This window comes from Babylonia areolata, chromosome 24 (genome assembly GCF_041734735.1).
Source record: "Babylonia areolata isolate BAREFJ2019XMU chromosome 24, ASM4173473v1, whole genome shotgun sequence".
NCBI classification, from domain to species: Eukaryota; Metazoa; Mollusca; class Gastropoda; order Neogastropoda; family Buccinidae; genus Babylonia; species Babylonia areolata.
The window spans coordinates 5,467,380-5,491,379 of NC_134899.1; the positions used below are offsets into that span (position 1 = coordinate 5,467,380).

The 24,000-nt window shown below is 48.3% G+C and overlaps 1 protein-coding gene across 1 annotated transcript in view; it reads left to right on the forward strand.

Moving 5' to 3' along the window:
- The first annotated feature begins 479 nt into the window (after nucleotides 1-479).
- Nucleotides 480-24,000, forward strand: part of LOC143299144 (uncharacterized) — a 29,274-nt gene continuing 5,753 nt past the window's right edge. Inside the window, exons 1-11 of the mRNA XM_076612273.1 lie at nucleotides 480-963; nucleotides 1,453-1,658; nucleotides 4,607-4,714; nucleotides 7,719-7,812; nucleotides 8,314-8,363; nucleotides 12,159-12,240; nucleotides 15,349-15,434; nucleotides 17,645-17,839; nucleotides 20,138-20,233; nucleotides 22,250-22,387; nucleotides 23,067-23,192. Coding sequence (XP_076468388.1) covers nucleotides 480-963; nucleotides 1,453-1,658; nucleotides 4,607-4,714; nucleotides 7,719-7,812; nucleotides 8,314-8,363; nucleotides 12,159-12,240; nucleotides 15,349-15,434; nucleotides 17,645-17,839; nucleotides 20,138-20,233; nucleotides 22,250-22,387; nucleotides 23,067-23,192 — 1,665 coding nt within the window. The remainder of the gene's footprint in view (nucleotides 964-1,452; nucleotides 1,659-4,606; nucleotides 4,715-7,718; nucleotides 7,813-8,313; nucleotides 8,364-12,158; nucleotides 12,241-15,348; nucleotides 15,435-17,644; nucleotides 17,840-20,137; nucleotides 20,234-22,249; nucleotides 22,388-23,066; nucleotides 23,193-24,000) is intronic.

Here is a 24,000-nt window from a genome sequence, read left to right on the forward strand (position 1 = left end):
TTCCTTGGGAGAGAAGCCCGAATTTCAACGCAACGCAATACACAATACGATGCAGTACAATACAATACGATACAATACATTACAATACAATTACACAATACATTACAACTATTTGTACTCGATGGTGATTGCACTGAGAACTCAGAAGCGTTCCATAATTGCACATGAATGAAATGTACGTGACCCTGACCAAACAAACGTTCTGGACCATGTGTGTGTGTGTGTGTGTGTGTGTGTGTGTGTGTGTGTGTGTGTGTGTGTGTGAGTGCGTGTGTGTGTGTGTGTGTGCGTGCGTGCGTGCGTGCGTGTGTGTGCGTGTGTGTGTGTGTGTGTGACTGAAGCCTGATTTAAATGACGAGGACGAGCCTGGTCTCTGACCGAGGGTTGGCGCTATATTGGTGACAATATCAATCAGACAATCAATCAGACAATCAATCAGTCAGCCAGTGAACGCCGCCCTCTGTCCACAGTGAGTGACCATGGAGTCAAGTGCCCAGCCTTCTCGGACCTCTTCACCGCCTCCCCCAACACACTGGGAGGAGGGGGAGGAGGGGGAGGAGCATGCCGCGCCGGGAAGAAGAGGAGGAGGAGGTGGTGATGGTGGAGCAGGAGTGGGTGGGGGTGGTGGTGATGGGGGCACCAAGCTGCTGCTGCCCCCGGCCGCGCCCTTGACCCAGAAAGAGCCGACCTTGACCCCGAGGAGTCGGATGGTGACTCGCGAGAACACGAGGACGGAGGTTCAAAGGTCGGGGCTGGGCCGGCGCACGGCCACGCTCTACCTCAGCCGTACGCACACCAACCTCAGGGGCCGCAACTCGTCCGTGGCCTCGCGGTTGCCGCCCATGACGTCCCGCCAGCCCTCCAAGGTGGTGGAGGATGAGGAGCTGGCCCTGGTGGCGGCCATGAGGGGAGCGGCCCGCAGGGAGTTCACCTTCACCGGTTACGACATCATGGAGGATAACGGTAGTGTTTGTTTGTTTATCTATCTATTATTCATTTATTTATGCAAGTACATCTATTTAGGCAAGGAGGGTGGGTGAGGTAGGAGGGGAATGGAAGGGAAGGAGGTGGGGGGTGGGGGGGGCTGCCAGTGGGGCTGGTCTGTGTGTGGAGAGGAGGGAGGAATTGGTCTACATGACAGACAGACAGACACGCACGCACGCACGCACGCACGCACACACACACACACACACACACACACACACACACACACACACACACACATTTACACGCATAACACCCAGATCTACCTTTTCGTTTTTTTCCGTTTGTAAATGTCTGCTACTCTCCTTATGATAGCATTAGAATGTGAAACGTATTACTTTGAATGAGATGCCCACAAACGCCTACAACGTGTGAGGGTGGGATATAGATAAAACAGAATTCATTCCTTCATCCTCCCCCCCCACCCCATCATCCCTCCCGCCCACCCCCAATCATTCCTCCCGGCAGCCCCCAAAGAGGACGCCACGCCGGAGGGTCTGGATCAGCAGGAGCGGCTGAAGAGGAGCTACGTGAAGACCTACGTGGAGTCGTGTCGGAGGCTGGGCGTGCACCCCGTGCAGCCAATCGCCGCCAGCCTGACCGACACCCACATCGTGCTCAAGACACGCGGCCTGGGTGTGAAAGGGGCCAAGGCCATTGCCATCGCTCTGGTGGTGAGTCGTCTGTTGCCTGTTATGATGAACGAACGACCAAGCTCTAAGCGCTTTACAGACTCGGGATCATTTTGCACAACAGGCTGCCCCTACCTGGGTAGAGCCGACTGACGGCTGCCGTTGGACGCTCATCATTCGTTTCCTGTGTCATTCAATCAGATTTCAGGCACGTACACATACACACTCAGATAGACATGTAACATTTAAAGTGTATGACCATTTTTAGTTCATTTACCCCGCCATGTAGGCAGTATCAGTATCAATATGTAGGCAGCCATACTCCGCTTTCGGGGGTGTGCATGCTGGCTATGTTCTTGTCTCCATAACCTACCGATCGCTGATATGGATTACAGGATCTTTAACGCGCGTATTTGATCTTTTACGTGCGTATGCACACGAAGGGGGTTCATGCAATAGCGTATAAACATATCTTGACCTGGGAGATCGGAAAAATCTCCACAAAAATCTCCACCCTTAACCCACCTGGCGCCGTTACCGAGATTCGAACCCCAGACCCTCAGATTGAAAGTCCAACTCTTTGATCAATCGGCTACTGCACCCTGCTGTTGCCTGTCACCTGTCGCCTGTCCCTTGACGTCTGCTGATGTCGCTGGGGGCACGAGTGAAGACAGCGCCAGCACCACTCTCCTCCACATGTCTATCTGTCCTCCACCGATTTCGAGGGTTCCGCCCCGTCTATATATGCACGCCTGTCCTTTCTTGGACAGTGTCTTTCCACCTCTTCTTCTGTCATCCTCGTCTGTGGCTACCTCTGACTGGCTCCTGCAACAAGTCCTGCTGGTGAGACAGTGGGAGATATGTGAGTGGGGGTGGTGGCCTTGTGGTAACACGTCCGCTTCGGAAGAGAGCGCACTGGATCGAAGAAGAGAAGAGAAGAGTAATTACTGTAGTATCTGGAATTACATGGATTTTGGTAGGAATCACACACCCTTCAGTATTTCCCCCCCCTCCACTAGACCTTCAGTTGTGATCTGGACGCTATAGTCATCCGGATGAGACAATAAACCGAGGTCCCGTGTGTTGTATGTACTTAGCGCACGTAAAAGAGCCCACCGCAACAAAAGGTTTGTTCCTGTCAAGATTCTGTGGGAAAACCCACTGTGATAGGAAAGTTACACTTGCAGGCAGAAAAAAGGTGGCGTTGTACTGTAACGACGCTCTCTCCCTTGGGAAAGTAATACAATACAGCACAGCACAGCACAGCACAGCACAGCACAGCACAGCACAACACAATAAGAAAAGTGTATCAGTTTCAAGAAATTGTCAAAGCTCGCGACTGATGATAAAATGCTATATCACATCTGCCGTATTTTGAATTTTTTTTTTCAAAGAGAAAGAAAAGGGAGCTTTAGATGCCTGACCTTTGACCAAACTCAACGTGCTGTTCACAGGCCTTGACAGCCTACCCTGGTATGGAACGTGTAGCGTGGCACACACTTCACGAATAGTTAAGGACTACTTGTCCTGACCAGCCCAGAGCGGTGATATACACACTTCACAAACAGTTAAGGACCACTTGGACTGACAGTGCAGAGCGATGATATACAGACTTCACAAATAGTTAAGGATTACTTGGACTGACAGTGCAGAGCGATGATATACAGACCACGAATAGTTAAGGACCACGTGGACTGACCAGTGCATCGCGGTGATATACAAACTTCACAGATAATTAAGGACCGCTTGTGTACTGACCAATCCAGCGTGATGATATACAGACTTCACAAATAGTTAAGGATTACTTGGACTGGACAGCCTGTTTCTCTGGCTTTGAAAATGTGGGGCTGACCGTCTTGTGCCCGTGACAGTGTTTGTTCCGATGAACGGACAGAGTGGAGTATTTCACTATCGTTCTTTTGGTTATTGAATTTGAATGCGTGTCCACAAAGTAATGATTTGGTTTATCCATCTCAGTTTGCACGGTCTTCTGAAAAAAAAAATGGGGGGAAAATAGAGGCAGACTTATTTCATGATCGTGTGAGAAAAACACACACACACCAAATAGCAGACTTTGGAGAACAAAGACCCAGAGAAAAAAAACACTGCGGGAGCATAGAACTTGGAGAACAGACCTGAGGGAACACAAACCTAATTGAAAATAAATTTTTAGGGAACATAGACCTGGGGAAACTTAGACTTCGGGGGAACACAGACGGATGTGATCACAAACCTGGAGGAACTCAGACCTTCGGGAACATAGACCAGAGGAAAACTTTGCCCTGGCGAACATAGGGATGACCCCTGATAGAGCAACACACATATCTGGTTATCTTTATGCTACCATATTCATCGCGTTTGAAAGAAAACGCCATACTTTCTGATGACACACAATCTGAGAGAGATGGAGACAGGGGGAGTTTATTACTGCTTCCAGCCCATACATACATATATACACATATACATACGTACATACATATATATAATATATGCGTGTGCACAGCGATACCATATGCAGTGAGAAAGCGCGGCGCTATCTCACTAACAAGGAAACCCACGAAGAGAATCATAAAAATCACAAACGATGATACATTACAAAGATTTGTTAAAAATTAATTTTTCTATGATTTCTTTTCAGTAAATTTCATAACGCTTGTTCAATTCATGCACTTGCGTGTTCAATGCAACCACAGCTATGCTGACTGTTGGTGTCAAGTCATTGCAGGAAAACACTGTCGCCCAAAATGGAACTGGGTCAGACCATGAAGTTTACATGTAACTTTAGTTGTGCACGTGCTGGGACCTTTGACTGTTCGAGTTGAATTCCAGTTCGCTTTTTCCACCGCAGTTTGACCAGTTTGTGAGACAGAAACACACACACATACACACACAGACACACAGAACACTCACACATCACAACACACACACACACACACACACACACAGAATCAGTGTCAGATCCCAGCCATTCCTCTCTCCTGTTCTGACAGGACAACAAGACAGTGGAAAGCCTTGACCTTGAGGACAACTGGATCGGGGCAGAGGGCGCTATCAGCATCGCTGAAATGCTGAGGAGGAACCTCGTGCTGACCGAAGTGGTGAGTCTGTGTGTGTACGGTGTGTGTGTGTGTGTGTGTACGGTGTGTGTGTGTGTGTGTGTGTCTGTCTGTCTGTCTGTCTGTGTGTGTACGGTGTGTGTGTGTGTGTCTGTCTGTCTGTCTGTCTGTCTGTGTACGGTGTGTGTGTGTGTGTGTGTGTGTGTTTGGGAGGGGGGGAGAGGGCTTCAGCTGGAGGGAAGTGGGGGAGGAGAGCGTAGGGGTGGGGGTGGGAGAGGAGGGGAAAAAAGTTTGAGCCACTGGTCAATGTGTGTGTGTGTGTGTGTGTGTGTGTGTGTGTGTGCATTTTTGAGTGGATTTCTTTTACAGACTTTTGCAGGAGATCGACACTCGTTGCCATAGGTTCTTTTTCACTGCGCCAAGTGCGTGTTGTACAAGTAGCGTGTCTCGTGACTGGACGCACAGTTTGATTCTCCAATCAAACCTGGGAGAAAGGGTGAGAGCGGAATTCGAACCGAGACACTCACGGACTATTTGTAATGGCAGATGAGCGTCATAACCATTCTACCACCTTCCTCCACATGGGAGGAAATCAGTGATACTTGAGACATCATCTTGATTTTTGTGTGACTGAAACATGTGTGGGTGAATTGGTCTTTTTACATTATTTTCGATATTTTTAACTTGGTTGAAATTTTACCTCGACAGAGCGAGACATGGGTAAAGTGTTTTTTTTTCTTTAATGTTTTAATCGACCTTTTAACATTGTATTGAGCTCTCTTCAACTGGTTTCATGAACGAACGGGTATTCAGCCGTGAAATGGCTCCATTGCGGTTCACCGGGCAAAAAGCAGCATGATTTAATATGGGCACTGCTCACTGCGGTACATGCAGATAAGAACAGTTTCTGTGATGTATTTTCCCCCCCGAGTAGATGGAGTTTATATTTTGTGTGCAATGTGTAGTTCATCTCCATTTTACTTGTGTTTGTTTATTTCTGTTGATTCTCTGTGTCGTTTTTAGCTCTTAGGTAGGTATTTAGTGGTATATGGTGTGTGTGTGTGTGTGTGTGTGTGTGATGTACCATTTTTGTGCTGTGAATGATATGTGGGAGGTGAATCGTTTTATTATCATATCTTAGAAATGTTATATTTCTTTCTTTCTTTCTTTTCTTTTTTACTGTAAAGCGCGGTGAGCCTGCTCTTGAAAGTGGGGAACCGCGCAGTGTCAGCCACCACATTATCAGTATTATTATCATTATTATTATTGTTATTATTATCATAAGAGAAAAGAATCTCGTTGTCACTTTTCCCCCCTAGCTGTGACCAAGTGCTGCGTATCAGGTATCACGTTCATGTCGTTCACTGCTATCCTGTCCAATATATCACTGGTCTGACCTTTCTTGTTGGCTGACTTACTGTCAGAATATTTTCTCTGTGTCATGACCTTTCTTGTTGGCTGACTTACTGTCAGAATATTTTCTCTGTGTCATGACCTTTCTTGTTGGCTGACTCTCTGTCAGAATATTTTCTCTATGTCATGACCTTTCTTGTTGGCTGACTTACTGTCAGAATATTTTCTGTGTCATGACCTTTCTTGTTGGCTGACTTACTGTCAGAATATTTTCTCTGTGTCATGACCTTTCTTGTTGGCTGACTTACTGTCAGAATATTTTCTCTGTGTCACGACCTTTCTTGTTGGCTGACTTACTGTCAGAATATTTTCTCTATGTCATGACCTTTCTTGTTGGCTGACTTACTGTCAGAATATTTTCTCTGTGTCATGACCTTTCTTGTTGGCTGACTTACTGTCAGAATATTTTCTCTATGTCATGACCTTTCTTGTTGGCTGACTTACTGTCAGAATATTTTCTCTATGTCATGACCTTTCTTGTTGGCTGACTTACTGTCAGAATATTTTCTCTGTGTCATGACCTTTCTTGTTGGCTGACTTACTGTCAGAATATTTTCTCTATGTCATGACCTTTCTTGTTGACTGACTTACTGTCAGAATATTTTCTCTATGTCATGACCTTTCTTGTTGACTGACTTACTGTCAGAATATTTTCTCTGTGTCATGACCTTTCTTGTTGGCTGACTTACTGTCAGAATATTTTCTCTATGTCATGACCTTTCTTGTTGGCTGACTTACTGTCAGAATATTTTCTCTATGTCATGACCTTTCTTGTTGGCTGACTTACTGTCAGAATATTTTCTCTGTGTCATGACCTTTCTTGTTGGCTGACTTACTGTCAGAATATTTTCTCTATGTCATGACCTTTCTTGTTGACTGACTTACTGTCAGAATATTTTCTCTATGTCATGACCTTTCTTGTTGGCTGACTTACTGTCAGAATATTTTCTCTATGTCATGACCTTTCTTGTTGACTGACTTACTGTCAGAATATTTTCTCTATGTCATGACCTTTCTTGTTGGCTGACTTACTGTCAGAATATTTTCTCTATGTCATGACCTTTCTTGTTGGCTGACTTACTGTCAGAATATTTTCTCTATGTCATGACCTTTCTTGTTGGCTGACTTACTGTCAGAATATTTTCTCTATGTCATTCCGTTTTTTCGTTCGCCCACCTTTCATCCCACTTGACAGAGAGGAGGTTCAATTCCTGTGTGACGCGAACAGTGTCAAGTTATCTATCTATCTATGTATCTATCTATCTATCAACCAACCCACTAGCCAACCATTCTACCTACTTACCAACCTACCTATATACCTACCTACCATATGTCTGTCTATCAATACTATTGATATGCAAAAGAAAAAAAAAGATGTCACAAATTAAAATGATGTCGTGGTACTCCCCCACCTGTGCCATCTGCACAGCGGTGAATGCAGCATGGCACAACATTTTTTTCTTTATTCGTGTTTGCGAAGGTACAAAACTGAAAACTTGTATGCGTTGGTGGTTTCTCTATCTATCGATGTAACTGTGTGTGTGTGTGTGTGTGTGTGTGTGTGTGTGTGTGCGCGTGTGTGTCTGTGTGTGTGTGTGTGTGTGTGTGTGTGTGTGTGTGTGACCGGTGCCAGAGCATAGCCGAGAACCGCATAGGGACAAAGGGAATCCGGGCAGTAGCTGAGATGCTCAACACCAATGAAACCATCCGGAAACTGGACGTGTCCGGTGAGTTCCTGACGTCACTGCTGCTCTGGGGCTGGTGTGCTGTCTGGCTGTCTCTCTCTCTCTCTGTGTTTTTTTTTCTGGTTCTCCCTCTCTCACACATACAGCTTTCCGCTCTCTCTATATCTCTCTCTTTGTTACCGTATACTTTCTTTAAGCTGGAACTTTTCCTTTCCATCTCTCTCTCTCTCTCTCTCTCTCTCTCTATATATATATATATATATGTGTGTGTGTGTGTGTGTGTGTGTGTGTGTGTGTGTGTGTTGTGTGTTGTTGTTTTTGTTGTTTTTAACACAAAGCATTGTCTTTTACTATGTTATGATGCTGTTGAATAATTTACTGATGATGCTCAACAACGGAATTTCCTATGATAGCTTTTTTCTTTTGTGTGTGTGTGTGTGTGTGTGTGTGTGTGTGTGTGTGTGTGTGTGTGTGATGGAGAGAGAGAGAGAGAGAGAGAGAGATTACTGATAAAAATAAAACATGACTGGCTGTATTTTTCAGGAAGTGATTTGTTTGACCACGACGCAAGATATATCGCCATGATATTGGAGGTCAGTAAAAACATGTTTCACTTTGTTATTGTGTTAGAGCGCACACGCACGCACGCACGCGCGCACACACACACACACACTCACAGACAGACACACACAGACACAGACACACACACATCGTAACATAGCGCACGAACGAATTATCAAGAACCCCGCAAAAAGAACCAGTGTTCATGAGTTTTCCGGTCACAGTTTCAGTTTTCAGTTTGTCAGTGTGTCACTGTGTTCGGACAAACCATATACGCTACACCACATCTGCCTTACCAGCAGCATAACCCAACGCGCGATGAATTTTTGATTTGTGTACTTTTTTTTTTTTTTAATGCGTTGTGGAAATAAGCAAGGATTTTTTTTTAGGCGACTCTGCCGAGCACAGCACACATGCACACACCCTGTTCACACCACATTCTGCAATGGCACGTTACTCACGTGACACAGTTTGGGATTGCACGAGTTGACAAGCGAACGGCATGGGCGGTTGAACAAACATATCTGATTGGGTCAAATCGAAACCTGACCATTTTGCTGAGCCAATCGTTTATACTGAAACAATTTTGGTGCAAATGCGGCCTTCGTCAAACGCTGATTATGGACGAAGAGACATTGGGAGGCTGCGACAGTGTGTGTGTTCAGGTGGTTTTACTGCCACAAAACATCACCATTTCTACAGTCACCAGTTCGCGACAGCAGTGCGGAGCTGTGTCGACAGGTGCGGAATTTCGCCATTCTACCATCGATGGCCTGCACATTTTCCTGCAATGAATGTGTGTCTAGATGGAATGACTTGATAGACACTTGAGGCCTCGACAGGCCTGTTCGTCATTCTGTACTTCAGGTAGAACACATTTTTAGTGGCATGTGTGAACTACCTACTTGTAACATTCTGGGATTATACAGCGTGGATAGAGTGACCCAGTGGGCATCCAAGTCTTCTCTTGAAAGCCTCCCCCACCCCCTCGCTCAAGCCGTTTTGGACTGTCATCAAACACCAACACCACCTCTGGAAGCAGTGAGAGGAGAGGTCACAGGAGGGAGAGGGAAGTGTAGAGAAGACAGGGGAGAAGAGAAGAAGACAGGGGAGAAGAGAAGACAGGGGAGAGAAGTGTAGAGAAGACAGGGGAGAAGAGAAGAAGACAGGGGAGAAGAGAAGACAGGGGAGAGAAGTGTAGAGGAGACAGGGGAGAGAAGTGTAGAGGAGACAGGGGAGAAGAGAAGAAGACAGGGGAGAGAAGTGTAGAGACAGGGGAGAGAAGTGTAGAGACAGGGGAGAGAAGTGTAGAGGAAACAGGGGAGAGAAGTGTAGAGACAGGGGAGAGAAGAGTAGAGGAGACAGGGGAGAGAAGTGTAGAGGAGACAGGGGAGAGAAGTGTAGAGAAGACAGGGGAGAGAAGTGTAGAGGAGACAGGGGAAGAAAAGTCCACGAATGGTTCACCCCGGCAAGACGTGCTGACCGAGCACTCCTCTGTCCACCATGGGGTCCGCCTCTCCCGCTGCACACTCTGGGCGGCTGTGTCTCTCCATTGTCTTCTGGAACACAGAGACCATTCGTGGACTTCTCTTCACGAGTGACGATTGTCAACACTGGTGTTCAGACAGAAACTTCTTCACGAGTGATGATTGTGATCACTAGTGTTCAGACAGAAACTTCTTCAAGAGTGATGATTGTGATCACTAGTGTTCAGACAGAAATTTCTTCACGAGTGATGATTGTGATCACTAGTGTTCAGACAGAAATTTCTTCACGAGTGATGACTGTGATCACTAGTGTTCAGATAGAAACTTCAACATTCCCCCTGAGGGTCAGTGGACAGCTTGTCACAGACCATGAAACCCAAGCGGAAGTTCTAAACAGCCAGTTCCAGTCTGTCTTCAGTGAGGGGAGAGAATACACCAACGAAGAGTTCTGCGCTAAGTGTAAGCGTCACTCTCGCTTCCATCCTCTCCAACGTTCTCATCAACAAAGATACTCTCCAAACCTGACCCCCATAAAGCTTGTGGCCCGGACAATATCAGCCCACGAATACTGAAAGAACTTGCCACTAAAGTTACTTCTATCCTGACCCTGATCTGTCAGTCATCACGTGATACTGGATGTGTACCATCAGATTGGAGAAATGCCATTGCAGCTCCAGTCTTCGAGAAAGAAGAATACTATGACCGAGCAAATTACCGACCGGTCATCCTCACCAGCATCCTATGTAAAAGCCTAGAACAGGTCATAGTCAACTCTCTCATGTCCCACCTCGAAACGAATAACATCTTACGACCCGAACAGCATGGTTTTCACAAGTTGTGATCCTGCGAAACACAACTCAGAACTTCACTAAAGAACTATTCGCCACCTTAGAATGAGGAAATCAAGCGGACGTCATCATAATGGACTTTGCCAAAGCTTTTGACCGCGTCAACCACAGTCTTCTTATTCAGAAGCTAAACCACTGTGGCGTCCAAGGAAACATCGACAGGTGGATAGAGGCATTCCTTCACGACATACAACAGGTGGTGGTTGTTGGTAGCACTGCATCAGGGCAAGTTAGTGTGTGGTCTGGGGTCCCCCAAGGTTCTGTATTCAGACCAGTACTCTTCTTAGCGTACATAAATGATCTCCCAGAGCAACTCTCCTCACTCACTTGCCTTTTTGCTGATGACTTAGCTGTCTATCACCTGGCCGCCACTGATTCAGACCAACGTCTTCTACAAGAGGACCTCCAAAAACTAGAGGACTTGGAGAAGAGCTGGGACATGACATTCCATCCTTGTCAGTGCAACACTTCCCATCACCAGAAAACGAACCACTACCAAGACCGACTACCAACTCCAAAGCCAAATCCTAGAAACAGTCTACTTGGCCAAGTACCTGGGTGCTACTCTCTCTCGTGACCTAGGCTGGGATCTGCACAGTAGTAACATCTGCACTGAAGCCAACGAGACTCTCGGCTTTCTCCGTCGCAATCTCAAAATTAGCGCGACAAATCTGAGAGAAACCGCCTACAAAATCGTTGTCAGATCCATCTTAGAATATGCGTGCACTGTATGGAATTCACACACCCAGACCTACATCAAGAAGATTGAAGCCATCCAAAGACGTGCAGCACGGTTTGTCATCAGTCGCTACCACAACGCCTCGAGTGTCATCCTGATGATGGACAAGCTCCAGTGGCCGTCCCTGGAACACAAGAAAGGGGGCAAGGCGAGCCATGCTCTGCAAGATCATCAACGGAGAAGCCATCGTCGACAGGACCAACAGCGCTCCTGCCCCACTTCGCTAACGAAGGAAGCATTCCCAAAAGCTCCAGTGCAGGACCCAGTATGGACAATTTTCCTTCCTCCCAAACACCATCCGTGACTGGAACGAACTGCCAGAAACAGCTGTGGTGGCAGACACCCCTGATACCTTCAAGGCAAGGGTGCCCTCCAGTCAGTAGTTAGTATAGGGAATTGGTGTTTTTTTTCGGAGGGGGTGGGGTTGGGGTGGGGCTGGAGTTGTTTTATGCAGCCTGGGACTGGCTAGCTCAGAAGGGCGAAAAGTGAAGGTGCAGTAGCCAGCCGGTAAAACCTACTTAGAGCAGCATTCTCTGAAAGGTTTTTATTTCCAGTCTAGGCCTTTTTCTTTCTATCCTAAACCTTTTTTTTTCACAACTCGACGCTACCGCCGTTTTTGCAGCAGAGTAGTCAACTTGATGATTGTGGCCGTCACATGGATGAAGATGAAGATGAAGACATTTTTAGATAGATGACGTGAAAACAAGAAGCAGAAGAAGAAAAGTAAAGCCCACATGTGACGACTGCTTTCAGAACAACTTCAAGCTACGGGAGCTGAAGGTACGACACAACAAGTTCGGGGAACTGGGAGGCCTTTACCTTGGGCCAGCCATAGGTAAGTCAGTCAATGGGCACTGTGCAAGGTGGAATTACAATATTCAGGGGTGTTTAGATTCTGAGTGATGTTCGCACCATTTCTTGTATTTGTCTCCTGCTATCCTGCTGCTGTTGCAGGGCTTATTCTACACATGCACGAAGGCACCCCACCCCCTTACAACAACAACATCCACCAACACAAAACACCCCACCCCCTTACAACAACAACATCCACCAACACAAAACACCCCACCCCCTCACAACAACAACATCCACCAACACAAAACACCCCACCCCCTTACAACAACAACATCCACCAACACAAAACACCCCACCCCCTTACAACAACAACATCCACCAACACAAAACACCCCATCCCCTTACAACATCAACATCCACCAACACAAAACACCCCATCCCCTTACAACAACAACATCCACCAACACAAAACACCCCATCCCCTTACAACAACAACATCCACCAACACAAAACACCCCATCCCCTTACAACATCAACATCCACCAACACAAAAACACTTGAAAAATTACACACGTACTGCATGACAATATTTCAGTAGTTTTGTTTCTGTTCTGTTGGGGACCTGTTTTGCTGTACCGTGCTGTGGACTGCATCTCTCTCCCAGTTTTTCATCACCTTTACCACCTCGCCTCTCATCTTCTCCTTCCTCTCTTTGTTCCTCTCCTGTTCTTCCTCCCCATCTCTCTCCTGTGTTCTCTCTTCTTCCTTCCTGTCTTCTGCCCTCGGCAATGTCCACATTTCTTCCACACCACTGCAGTGCGTGACTGGCGGAGTGAACGTTCACGCCATGTTGTGAACACTGCTCATTCCGCCTTCGGGGGCGGGGGGGGGGGGGGGGGGGGGGGGGGGAGGGATTGTGGATCTTGCCCTGCCTCTTTCCTGTCCCCCCTCCCTCTTCTCTTCTCTCTCCTCTTCTGTCTCTTCTCTTCTCTCTCCTCTTCTCTTCTCTCTCTTCTCTCTCCTCTTCTCTTCTCTCTCCTCTTCTCTCTCTTCTCTTCTCTCTCCTCTTCTCTTCTCTCTCCTCTTCTGTCTCTTCTCTTCTCTCTCCTCTTCTCTCTCCTCTTCTCTTCTCTCTCTTCTCTTCTCTCTCTTCTCTCTCCTCTTCTCTTCTCTCTCTTTTCTCTCTCTTCTCTCTCCTCTTCTCTTCTCTCTCCTCTTCTCTTCTCTCTCTTCTCTCTCCTCTTCTCTTCTCTCTCCTCTGCTCTTCTCTGGTCTCCTTTTCCTTCTCTTCTCTCCACTCGACTCTGCTTTCCTTCCCCCCCCCTCTCTTCTCTCCTCTTCTGCACTCTCTCTCATCTCCTCTTACTTCCTCTTTGTCTCTTTTCTGTTGCAGTCGGATCTGTTTCTGTTCTATACTCTATTTTCTGTCGGGTAACCATTCCATGATGTCTCATCCCATCTCATCTCAAGTCATCTCTCTCATCTCTCATCCAGTCACCGAGATAAACGGCACACTGAAAACAAAAAGGTCAGCACATTTCCCAGTTATAAATGAACAAAGCATCATCACTCAGTATCATTACTATCAAAGTATGTTAAACTTAAAACACTCCCGTAGTTTCAAGACATTTCATTGGATATAAATTAAAGTCGAGAAAACGAAGTCCTGGAAATGGCAATATTTTGAAGTCTTGAAGATGAGAAATTCGTGAAAATAAAGTCATTTCTCATCCCCTACCCCATCCCATCATTCCCCTTCCCCCTACCCCATCCCATCATTTCCCCTACCCCTACCCCATCCCATCATTTCCCCTACCTCATCCCATCATTTCCCCTACCCCCTACCTCATCCCATCATTCCCCCTACCTCATCCCATCATTTCCCCTACCCCCTACCCCATCCCATCATTTCCCCTACCCCCCTACCCCATCCCATCATTTCCCCTACCCCATCCCATCATTCCCCCTACCCCCCTACCCCATCCCATCATTCCCCCTACCCCATCCCATCATTCCCCCTACCCCATCCCATCATTGCCCCCATCCCCCTACCCCATCCCATCATTCCTCTACTCCCCTACCCCATCCCATCATTCCCCCTACCCCCCTACCCCATCCCATCATTCCCCCTACCCCATCCCATCATTCCCCCTACCCCATCCCATCATTGCCCCCATCCCCCTACCCCATCCCATCATTCCTCTACCCCCCTACCCCATCCCATCATTCCTCTACCCCCCTACCCCATCCCATCATTCCCCCTACCCCCCTACCCCATCCCATCATTCCTCTACCCCCCTACCCCATCCCATCATTTCCCCATCCCCCTGCCCCATCCCATCATTTCCCCTACCCCATCCCATCATTCCCCCCTTCCCCCTACCCCATTCCATCATTCCCCCCATCCCCCTACCCCATCCCATCATTCCCCCCATCCCCCTAGCCCATCCCATCATTCCCCCCATCCCCCTAGCCCATCCCATCATTTCCCAACCCATCCTACCTCATATCACACTACCCTATCCCCTCCTCCCCCCCTCCCCCCATCCCATATTTCCCATCCCACCCTACCCCACCCCTCCTACCCCATTCCCCCTACCCCCTACCCCATCCCATCATTCCCCATCCCACCCTGCCCATCCCATCATTCCCCATCCCACCCTGCCCCATCCCACCCTGCCCCATCCCACCCTGTCCCATCCCACCCTACCCCATCCCACCATTTCCCATCCCACCCTACCCCATCCCATCCCACACCTTCCCATCCCACCCTACCCCATCCCACCCTGCCCATCCCACCCTACCCCATCCCACCCTGCCCATCCCACCCTGCCCCATCCCACCCTACCCCATCCCACCCTGCCCCATCCCACCCTGTCCCATCCCACCCTGCCCATCACACCATTTCCCATCCCACCCTACCTCATCCCACCCTACCCCATCCCACCCTGCCCATCACATCATTTCCCATCCCACCCTACCCCATCCCACCATTTCCCATCCCACCCTACCGCATCCCACCCTACCCCAGCCCACCATTTCCCATCCCACCCTACCCCATCCCATCCCACACCTTCCCATCCCACCCTTCCCATCCCATCCTACCCCATCCCACTGCACTGGGTGTGCTGTGCTGTGTGTGCCCCAGCCAACAACGACACCCTGGAGGTGCTGGATCTGGCGTGGAACCACCTGAGGGGGAAGGGGGCCATGGCTGTCGCTGCTGGCCTGCAGGTACGTCTACAGGGAGGAAGGTGGGGGTGAGGGGGGGGGTCAGTGTGATGGGGGTGCAGGGAGTGGGGTGGGGTGGGGGTGTTACTGGGGTGGAGTTGAGGTGGTGGCGGTCAGTGTGATGGGGGTGGGGGTCAGTGTGATGGGGGTGGGGGTCAGTGTGATGGGGGTGGGGGTCAGTGTGATGGGGGTGCAGGGAGTGGGGTGGGGGTGTGTTACTGGGTTGGTGGTGGCGGTCAGTGTGATGGGGGTGCAGGGAGTGGGGTGGGGGGGTGTTACTGGGTTGGTGGTGGCGGTCAGTGTGATGGGGGTGGGGGTCAGTGTGATGGTGGTGGCGGTCAGTGTGATGGGGGTGCAGGAAGTGGGGTGTGGAGGGTGAGGGTCAGTGTGATGGGGGAGTGTGGTGTGGGTGTGCATGCCTGTTTTGTCCTCTCTCTCTCTCTCTCTCTCTTTCTCTCTCTCAGGTTTTTCCTTCACTGTTTATCACTAAAATCCTTCCACTGTCTCGCTCCTTTCCCGTTGTGTGTGTGTGTGTTGTGTCATGTCATGTGTCGTGTCGTGTCGTGTCGTGTCGTGTTCCCTTAATCAACCACCATTCTTCCTGACTTTTCCCCCCCTTTCCTCCCTTCCCTGATTAAAAAAAAAAGAAGAAAAAAAAGAATCCATTCTTGACCTACTTTCTTCCATTCCCCCGATGTACCGTCCACTCTCTTTCCATCCTTACCTTCGTTCCTTTATTTCATTCATCCTATTGTCCTGTCCTTTCTCTTCCTTTCCCCCCCGTGTCTTTACTTCTGTCCTTCCATCCACTGTCTCTTCAGTGCTCCTGTTCTCCTTTGTTCTGTGCTTTGTTCGGCCCTCCCCCCGTCCTTCTTCCCCTTTGTTTTTCGTCCCTCGCTGTCGTCCCTTCCTCCTCCCACCCGCTTCCTTTCTTCCTTTGTTCACTCATTCGTTCCTCTCATCCATCCGTTTTCTTTTCCAACCCTCACGTCTTCTCTCTCTCTCTCTCTCTCTCTCTCTCTCTCTCTCTCTCTCTCTCTCCTCTCTCTCTCTCTATCTCCCTCTCTCTCTCTCCCTTATTCTGCACACACACACACACACACACACACACACACACACACACACCCCCCCACACTCCACCACACACACACCTACACACCACACCACACCACACCACACCACACACACACACACACACACACACACACACACACACACACACACACACACACAACACAACACCACACACACCACACCACACACACACCACACCACACCACACACACACACCACACCACACACACCACACCATACCCCCCCCCCCCCGCACCCCCCCACCATTCGCATCCCTCCCAACGTTCGATCTCCCCCCCCCCTCTCCCCCCCCCCCCATGTCCCCCTTTCCTCAGTTCCAGACAGCTATGTTCCCCTCCCTTTTTTCTCTCCCTGCCTTTCTTACCTTCTGCACCTCCTTCATTCTTCATTCCTTTATTTCTTTTTTTCTTTTATCCACACCCCCACCCCCACATTCTCCCTTCCTTTCTCATCCCTCCCCCCTCCCCTCCTCCTTTTTTTTTTTTTTTTCCATCAGTTATTCTCGCCTCCCCCACCTCCTTCCCCACTCCCCGGCACACCATTCTCCCCCCCCCCCCCTCCCTCCCACTCCCCAGTTTTCGTCCATTCACTCTTTTCGTTCTCTTTCCGTTCTGTCTTTTCCTTTATCCACCCCTAATTTCTCCCCCCCCCCTCCGCCCCCCTAGCTTTCACTATTTTTTTTTCTCTCCATTTTCTCGGTCGTTCCATCCCAGCAGCCCTGCCTTCCTTTTTCTTTCTCCATCGCTCACTTCTTTGCCCTGACCCCTACCCTCCTTTATTACACCCCCACCCTTTTTCGTTCGTTTTATTAACCGCCCCCACCCCACCCCCTTTAACCCTATCCTAACCGCTCTCTACCCTATCCTCCACCTTGTTCACAGGCAAAGCCTTTCGAGGCTTGATAGTGTGTTGGATGGGTGCATACGTACATCTGGGGTCTACTGCCCCACCCCCCTTCTTCTTCTTCTTTATTATTATCATTGTTGTTGTTGTTTATTATCTGCCTATGTATGTATGTATGTATATTTCTAATAGTAGATGTGGTGTTGCGAATATAAATCAGTCCGCACGCTTTCGACACCACCGTGAAAGTGAAAGTGAAAATGATTGATCGTCAGGTGAACGTGGGTCTGAAGATCCTGGACATCTCGTGGAACGGCTTCGCCAGCGACAGCTGCAAGATCCTAGGCCAGTCTCTGAAGGAGAACGCCTACCTCAAGGAGCTGGACCTCAGCGACAACCGCCTGGACGCGGAGGCCGTTGGGGGGCTGATGAAGGGCGTGCAGGTCAACGAGACCCTGTCCACGCTGAGGGTGAGGGCTCTGGGGGTTCTCCTGCTTCTTGTTCTGGTTCTTGTTCTTCGTCCTTGTTCTTCTTCTTCTTCTGCTGCTTCCTCTGCTTCTTATTGTTCTTATTCTTCGTCCTTGTTGTTGTTGTTGTTGTTCGTCTTCTTCTTCTGCTGCTTCCTCTGCTTCTTATTGTTCTTATTCTTCGTCCTTGTTGTTGTTGTTGTTGTTCGTCTTCTTCTTCTTCTGCTTCCTCTGCTTCTTCTTCTTGTTCTTATTCTTCGTCCTTGTTGTTGTTGTTGTTGTTCTTCTTCTTCTTCTTCTTCTTCTTCCTCTGCTGCTTCTTCTTCTGCGTCTTCTTCTTGTTCTCATTCTTCGTCCTTGTTGTTGTTGATGTTGTTGTTGTTCGTCTTCTTCTTCTTCTGCTACCTCTGCTTCTTTTTGTTCTTATTTCTGTTGTTCTTCTTTATGTTTTGTCTTGTTAATAATTGTGCAGAACTGTATAAAAAAAAGAAAGAAAGAAAAAGAAGGCCTTTATTGTGCCTTATTCTTTAACCAATAAAGAATCATTCATTCATTCATCTTCTTCTCGTTATTGTCGTTCTTGTTCGTTTTGTTCTTGTTTTTTGTGGGTTTTTATTTATTTATTTATTTTAAAAAATAGAATAACATTATTATGGCAGTAAGAGAAATTAAGTGTGGTGAAGTTTGTGATACATGCAGGTTACAAGCAGGACAGTAAGGGAAAAAAGCTTGCAAAATGTGTAAGAAAAAGGCACAGCAGGCACGGCAAACAAAACCCGATAAAATGTCCTTTCCACTATTTCAACACACACACACACACACACATTCTCTCTCTCTCTCTCTCTCTCTCTCTCTCTCTCTCTCTCTCTCAAGACTTTGACATGGAAGAAACGTCAACGTTTCAAACCCTTGGCCACACACACACACACACACACACACACACACACACACACACACACACAGAAGACTCACTTTGATAAGACATGTCAACATTTCAAGTCTCAGGTCAATGCGATGTTCGGCCTTCGGATTCGAAGATGACAATGGCTTCAAAAGTCAGATGGAAGATCGGTGGCTGAGTCCGGAGGTGACTGGTGAGGCCAATCCGGGCCCTGAAGGCTCGCCCACATGTGTCAAACAAGTGATTGGGTGCTGTTGTGGCAGTGGATGCTGCTCGGGCCTTGCGCACAGCACGCTTTCATTGCGCTTCAGTGATGCGTCTGCCTTCAGCTGCACGGGCTCCTGTGGTGATCTTGCTGTGCCAAGCTGGACGGTCCAGAGCAAGCGTCTCCCATGTGTTGATGTCGACGCCCAGGTCTTTGAAGGATGCTTTGAGGCAGTCTTTGTAGCGTTTCTTCTGCCCTCCAGCTGAACGCTTGCCCTGACACAGTTCTCCGAACAGCAGCTGCTTAGGTAGTTGACTGTCTGGCATTCTGACCACATGTCCAGCCCACCTGGCTTGGGCTTTCTGCAGGATTGTGTAGACGCTGCAGAGGCCAGCTCGTTCCAGGACTTCTGTGTCGGTGACTTTGTCCTACCACCTGATGTGGACGAGTCTGCGAAGACAGCTTAGATGGAAGCGATTGAGCTGTTTGGCGTGTCTGCTGTAGACAGTCCAGGTCTCGCTGGCGAAAAGGAGGGTGGTAAGGACCACTACACAGTAGACCTTCAGCTTGGCGGTGGCGCTGAGCTCTCTCCGCTCCCAGACGTTCTCACAGAGTCTCCCAAAGGCGGTGCTGGCTTTGGCGATCCTGTTGTTGACCTCAGCGTCTATGTTCACCGCGCGAGAGAGCGTGCTGCCCATCATGCCGTCGTGGAATTGCCGGACGATTGTGATCATCTTGCTGGGACAGCCTGACTTCTCCATGATCTTCCACAAGCCTTCTCTGCTAACCGTAACGTAAGCCTTAGTCAGATCGACAAAGGTCAAGAGGTCGCTGTGTTGCTCCTGGTATATTTCCTGGAGTTGGTGCGCAGCAAAAATCATGTCCTCAGTCCCACGTTCAGCACGGAGTCCACACTGGCTTTCTGGGAGGAGACCTTGCTCAAGATATTGGAGAAGACGGTTGAGCAGGACACGGACCAGAATCTTCCCAGAAATAGATAAGAGGGAGATGCCTCGGTGGTTGAAGCAAGACTGGCGGTTGCCTTTCCTCTTGTAGATGTGGACTATGCTGGCATCTTTCAGCTGTTGCGGGATCTGTCCTCGTTCTAGGACACATACATACACACACACTCTCTCAAGCCTTTGATAAGGAAGAAGTGTCGTATTTGAAACCCTAGTTCACACACATGTTGCAGATTGGCAACAACCCGATAACCCCTGACGTGGCCACCGTCATCCTCAAGGCCATCTCCAAGGCGGAGAATTCGGACATCCGTGAGCTGGACCTGTCGGTAAGCAAGGAGGTGGGGTGGGGAGTGGGAGGGGTGGGGGAGGTTCGGGGGGGAATCTGCTTCCACTTCTCAAGCGAGAGAGTATGTAAGATACCACCAGTCCTGTTCGGATTGTTTGCGTGATTATTTAAATGGTCTGCCTTCTAAGCATCGTTCGTTTTTTTCCTCTTCTTTTTTTTCCATTGTGTTTTCATGGACACATAGTCACGTATGTTTATTTTATTTATTACACTTCCTTTTATGCTATTTATTTACCTAATTTAATGTTTGGTCTTTTTTTTTGCACAAACCTATGATCAGCGCGATGGAGTTATGCATAGGTCAGGTATCTGATATAGAGGATGTTGTCAAAGAGGATTGTTTTTCCTTAGTGCTCCTCCTCCTCCCTTTTCTCTCCTCTCCCTCCTCTCTTTCTCCCTCTCCTCCTCGTCTCTTTCCTCTCCCTCTCCTCCTCCTCTCTTTCCTCCCTCTCCTCCTCTCTTTCCTCTCCCCCTCCTCCTCTCTTTCCTCTCCCCTCCTCCTCTCTTTCCTCTCCCTCTCCTCCTCTCTTTCCTCTCCCCTCCTCCTCTCTTTCCTCTCCCCTCCACCTCTCTTTCCTCTCCCCTCCTCCTCTCTTTCCTCTCCTCCTCCTCCTCTCTTTCCTCTCCCCCTCCTCCTCTCTTTCCTCTCCTCCACCTCTTCTCTTTCTCCCTCTACTCCTCGTCTCTTTCCTTCTCTCATCTTCCTCCTCCCTCTTCTCTTTCCTCCTCCTCCTCCTTCCTCTTTCCCTTCCTCTCACCACGTGCCTTTCTCTTTCCCGGACCAAGGCCCCAAGGCATATATATTTCACCAAAGTTTAATTGTGATCGGATCCCATTACGAATCTACATTACCGCATTGTCTGTCCCTTGTGAGAAGCTAAGTGTCGTTGAAAAGGCACGCATCAAGAACACAACCTATGGAGGAGAATAGAACAACAACAACAAACAAAACAAAACGATCTTATCCAATGAAGACTTGAGGGGTGCATCCTGTGGCCAGAATTACTTTTCTTTCCATTTCTGTCACCTCGAACTAGCGAAAGTCGTGCCACGTGGAATGATTTATTCCTCGGACACTTGGCGCGCGCACCTTCGCCCTTGAGTGAAGTCGACCTGGTGGTGTGAGTGCAGTGCTTCAGTATTTTATTGGACCAGCCTTTTAATTAAAGCTACACATATCTCACCACCCTGATCGATGTGTGAGCTCTGTTATCGATCTGTTTCAAGGATGGTAGGCAGTAAATCTCTTCTGTGGCATCGGAAAAGAAACGCACAACGCTAATCGCATTTTGCCAACAGTTACAAGATTTATTCATTCAATTTTGGGAAGGATTATTTCTTTCGTGATTACCCCCCTCTCCCTTCTGTAATTATTCTGCAGTTTTCCACAGATCTGTCTTCTTTGATCAATAGGTGTGGGCAAGTCTGTGTGATGTCTTTAGAGTTCTTTAATGTGTTGGTTTTTAAAGTGTTATCGTTTTTCTCCATGCCCCAAACTGGGTCAGAGGGTTCTATCAAACTCGAAACGCGCGCGCGTGTGCGTGTATGTGCGTGTGTGTATGCGTATGTGCGTGCGTGTGTTTATGTGTGTGTATGCGGGTGTGTATGCGTGTGTGTGTGTGTGTGTGTGTGTGCGTGTGTGTACCTGCGTGAGCGCGTGTGTGAATGAATGTGTGTGCGCGCGTGTGTTTATGTGTATGTATACGTGTATTTATGTGTGTGTGTGTGTGTGTGTGTGTGTGTGTGTGCCTGCGTGTGTGTGCCTGCGTGCGCGCGTGTGTGTGAATGAATGAATGTGTGTGTGTGTGTGTGTGTGTGTATGTGTGTGTATGCGTGCGTTTATGTGTGTGTATGTGCTTGTGTGTGCCTGTGTGCGTGCGTGTGTGTGAATGTGTGTGTGTGTGTGTGTGTGTGTGTGTGTGTGTGTGTGTGTGTGTGTGTGTGTGTGTGTGCGTATCTGTGCGTTAATGTGCGCGCGCGCACGTGCGCATAACAGAACGTGGTGGTGGAAGAGGAGTTCGTGACCTTGCTGGAGGAGACGAAGAAGCGGCGGCTGCTGGTGTGCAAGACGGGCCCCATCATCAAGAAGGGGCAGACCATGGCCAAGGAAGGCGACAAGATCTCCTCCTTCATGGTCAGCACAGCACTGCTCACACACGGACCCTTTGATGGGTGTCACAGTTACCAGTGTGGCACTGACTGACAACAACAACAAACAAACAAACAAACAACAAACAACCAAACAAACAAACAAACAAAAGGGCAGTATACCGTGGCCGTGCACTTGTTGTCACAGTCACCGATGTTGTACCGACAATAAGAAAAAGGCGGTGGGGGGGGGGGGGGGGGGGGGGGGGAGGCAATTTAGTTGGCATTAAAAATTGTCAGCTTAACCGATGTACTGACAGAAAAAGAAAAGAAAACAGGCAGTTCAATAACCGTTTATTTTCAGATTAACCAGTACAGGCCAAAGACTGGGCTCGCTGTTCATTGTTTTCATTCACCAGTGTTGTACCGACAGTTAGAAAAAGTGGGAGGGGGGAGGGGGGGGGGGGGGGAGGAAGGGGGCGGAAGGGAGGGGGGGGTGATGCCAGATAAACCAATATACTGACAGCAAAAAGAAAATTTTGTAGTACGATAACCATTAATTTTTGTTTTCAGGTTAACCAATGTTGTACTGACAGTTTTAAAGGGTCGTACAATAGCTATCGCATCGTCAGATCAACTGACCAAGGTTTAATGTGTGTGTGTGTGTGTGTGTGTGTGTGTGTGTGTGTGTGTGTGTGTGTGTGTGTTGGCTATATTAAATGCAGGACCCTGTACAAGCGCTGTACCAATACATGAGCGAGAAAGCCTACCGGGTCATCGACCTGTTCAAACGCTTCGATGCCGACCGCAGCATGTCCGTCACCAGAGAGGAGTTTTGCAAAGGCCTGATTGTGAGTATACTGTACGGATTTTAGCTGTCATGCGCGCGCGCGCACACACACACACACACACACACACACACGTACCGTTTTATCTTCTGTTTTATTAACATTGTAGATATCCTTCTGACATGACTGCGAAGGAAGTTACACCTTTAATAAAAAAAACTCTATGATGCAGCACTTGGTGATTTGTCTTTCAGGAATTAGTGGAAAGATTCGTAAACATGTGCCATCATCAATACCTTGACCATAATGTCACAATAACAAAGAAATGCTGATAAATTTTATGTGGAAACTGCTATTGTCCCCTCTCTCCTTATTAAAGGCATTGAAACTGAGGTAGTGGACAGGAGTATATATTAAGGAACAGTTCAGTCAGACAATAAATCGAATTTTTAACCTCACACTGATTGCATCCATATAAGAAATTTTAATGTCAAAGTACGCTATGCTGCTCAGTCAGTAAACTGCAATCCTTTCGTTTAAAACTAATATGCCTAACGACTGACTGACACCTACTGTGCTTGTATTGCCGTTGCTTCCTCAAATTTGTTTTCATTTTTTCGTTTGTGCGATGGCATCGCTGGTCGAATATAAAGTTCAGGAATGTTCTTGGGGAGGGGGGCGGGGGGGGGGGGGGGAGGTGAATACCGGAGGAAAGATTGTGGGTGAAAGGCAGAAGTGCATTGTACAGGAGCCGTGTTGTGTGTAAGGGGAGGATGATTGCGTGTGATGAAACGAAACCCACATTCTTGCAAATCAGCATGGACTTCTTTTCTGGAAGACGCTACCTCAAATTCTAACATAGAACTGCCGG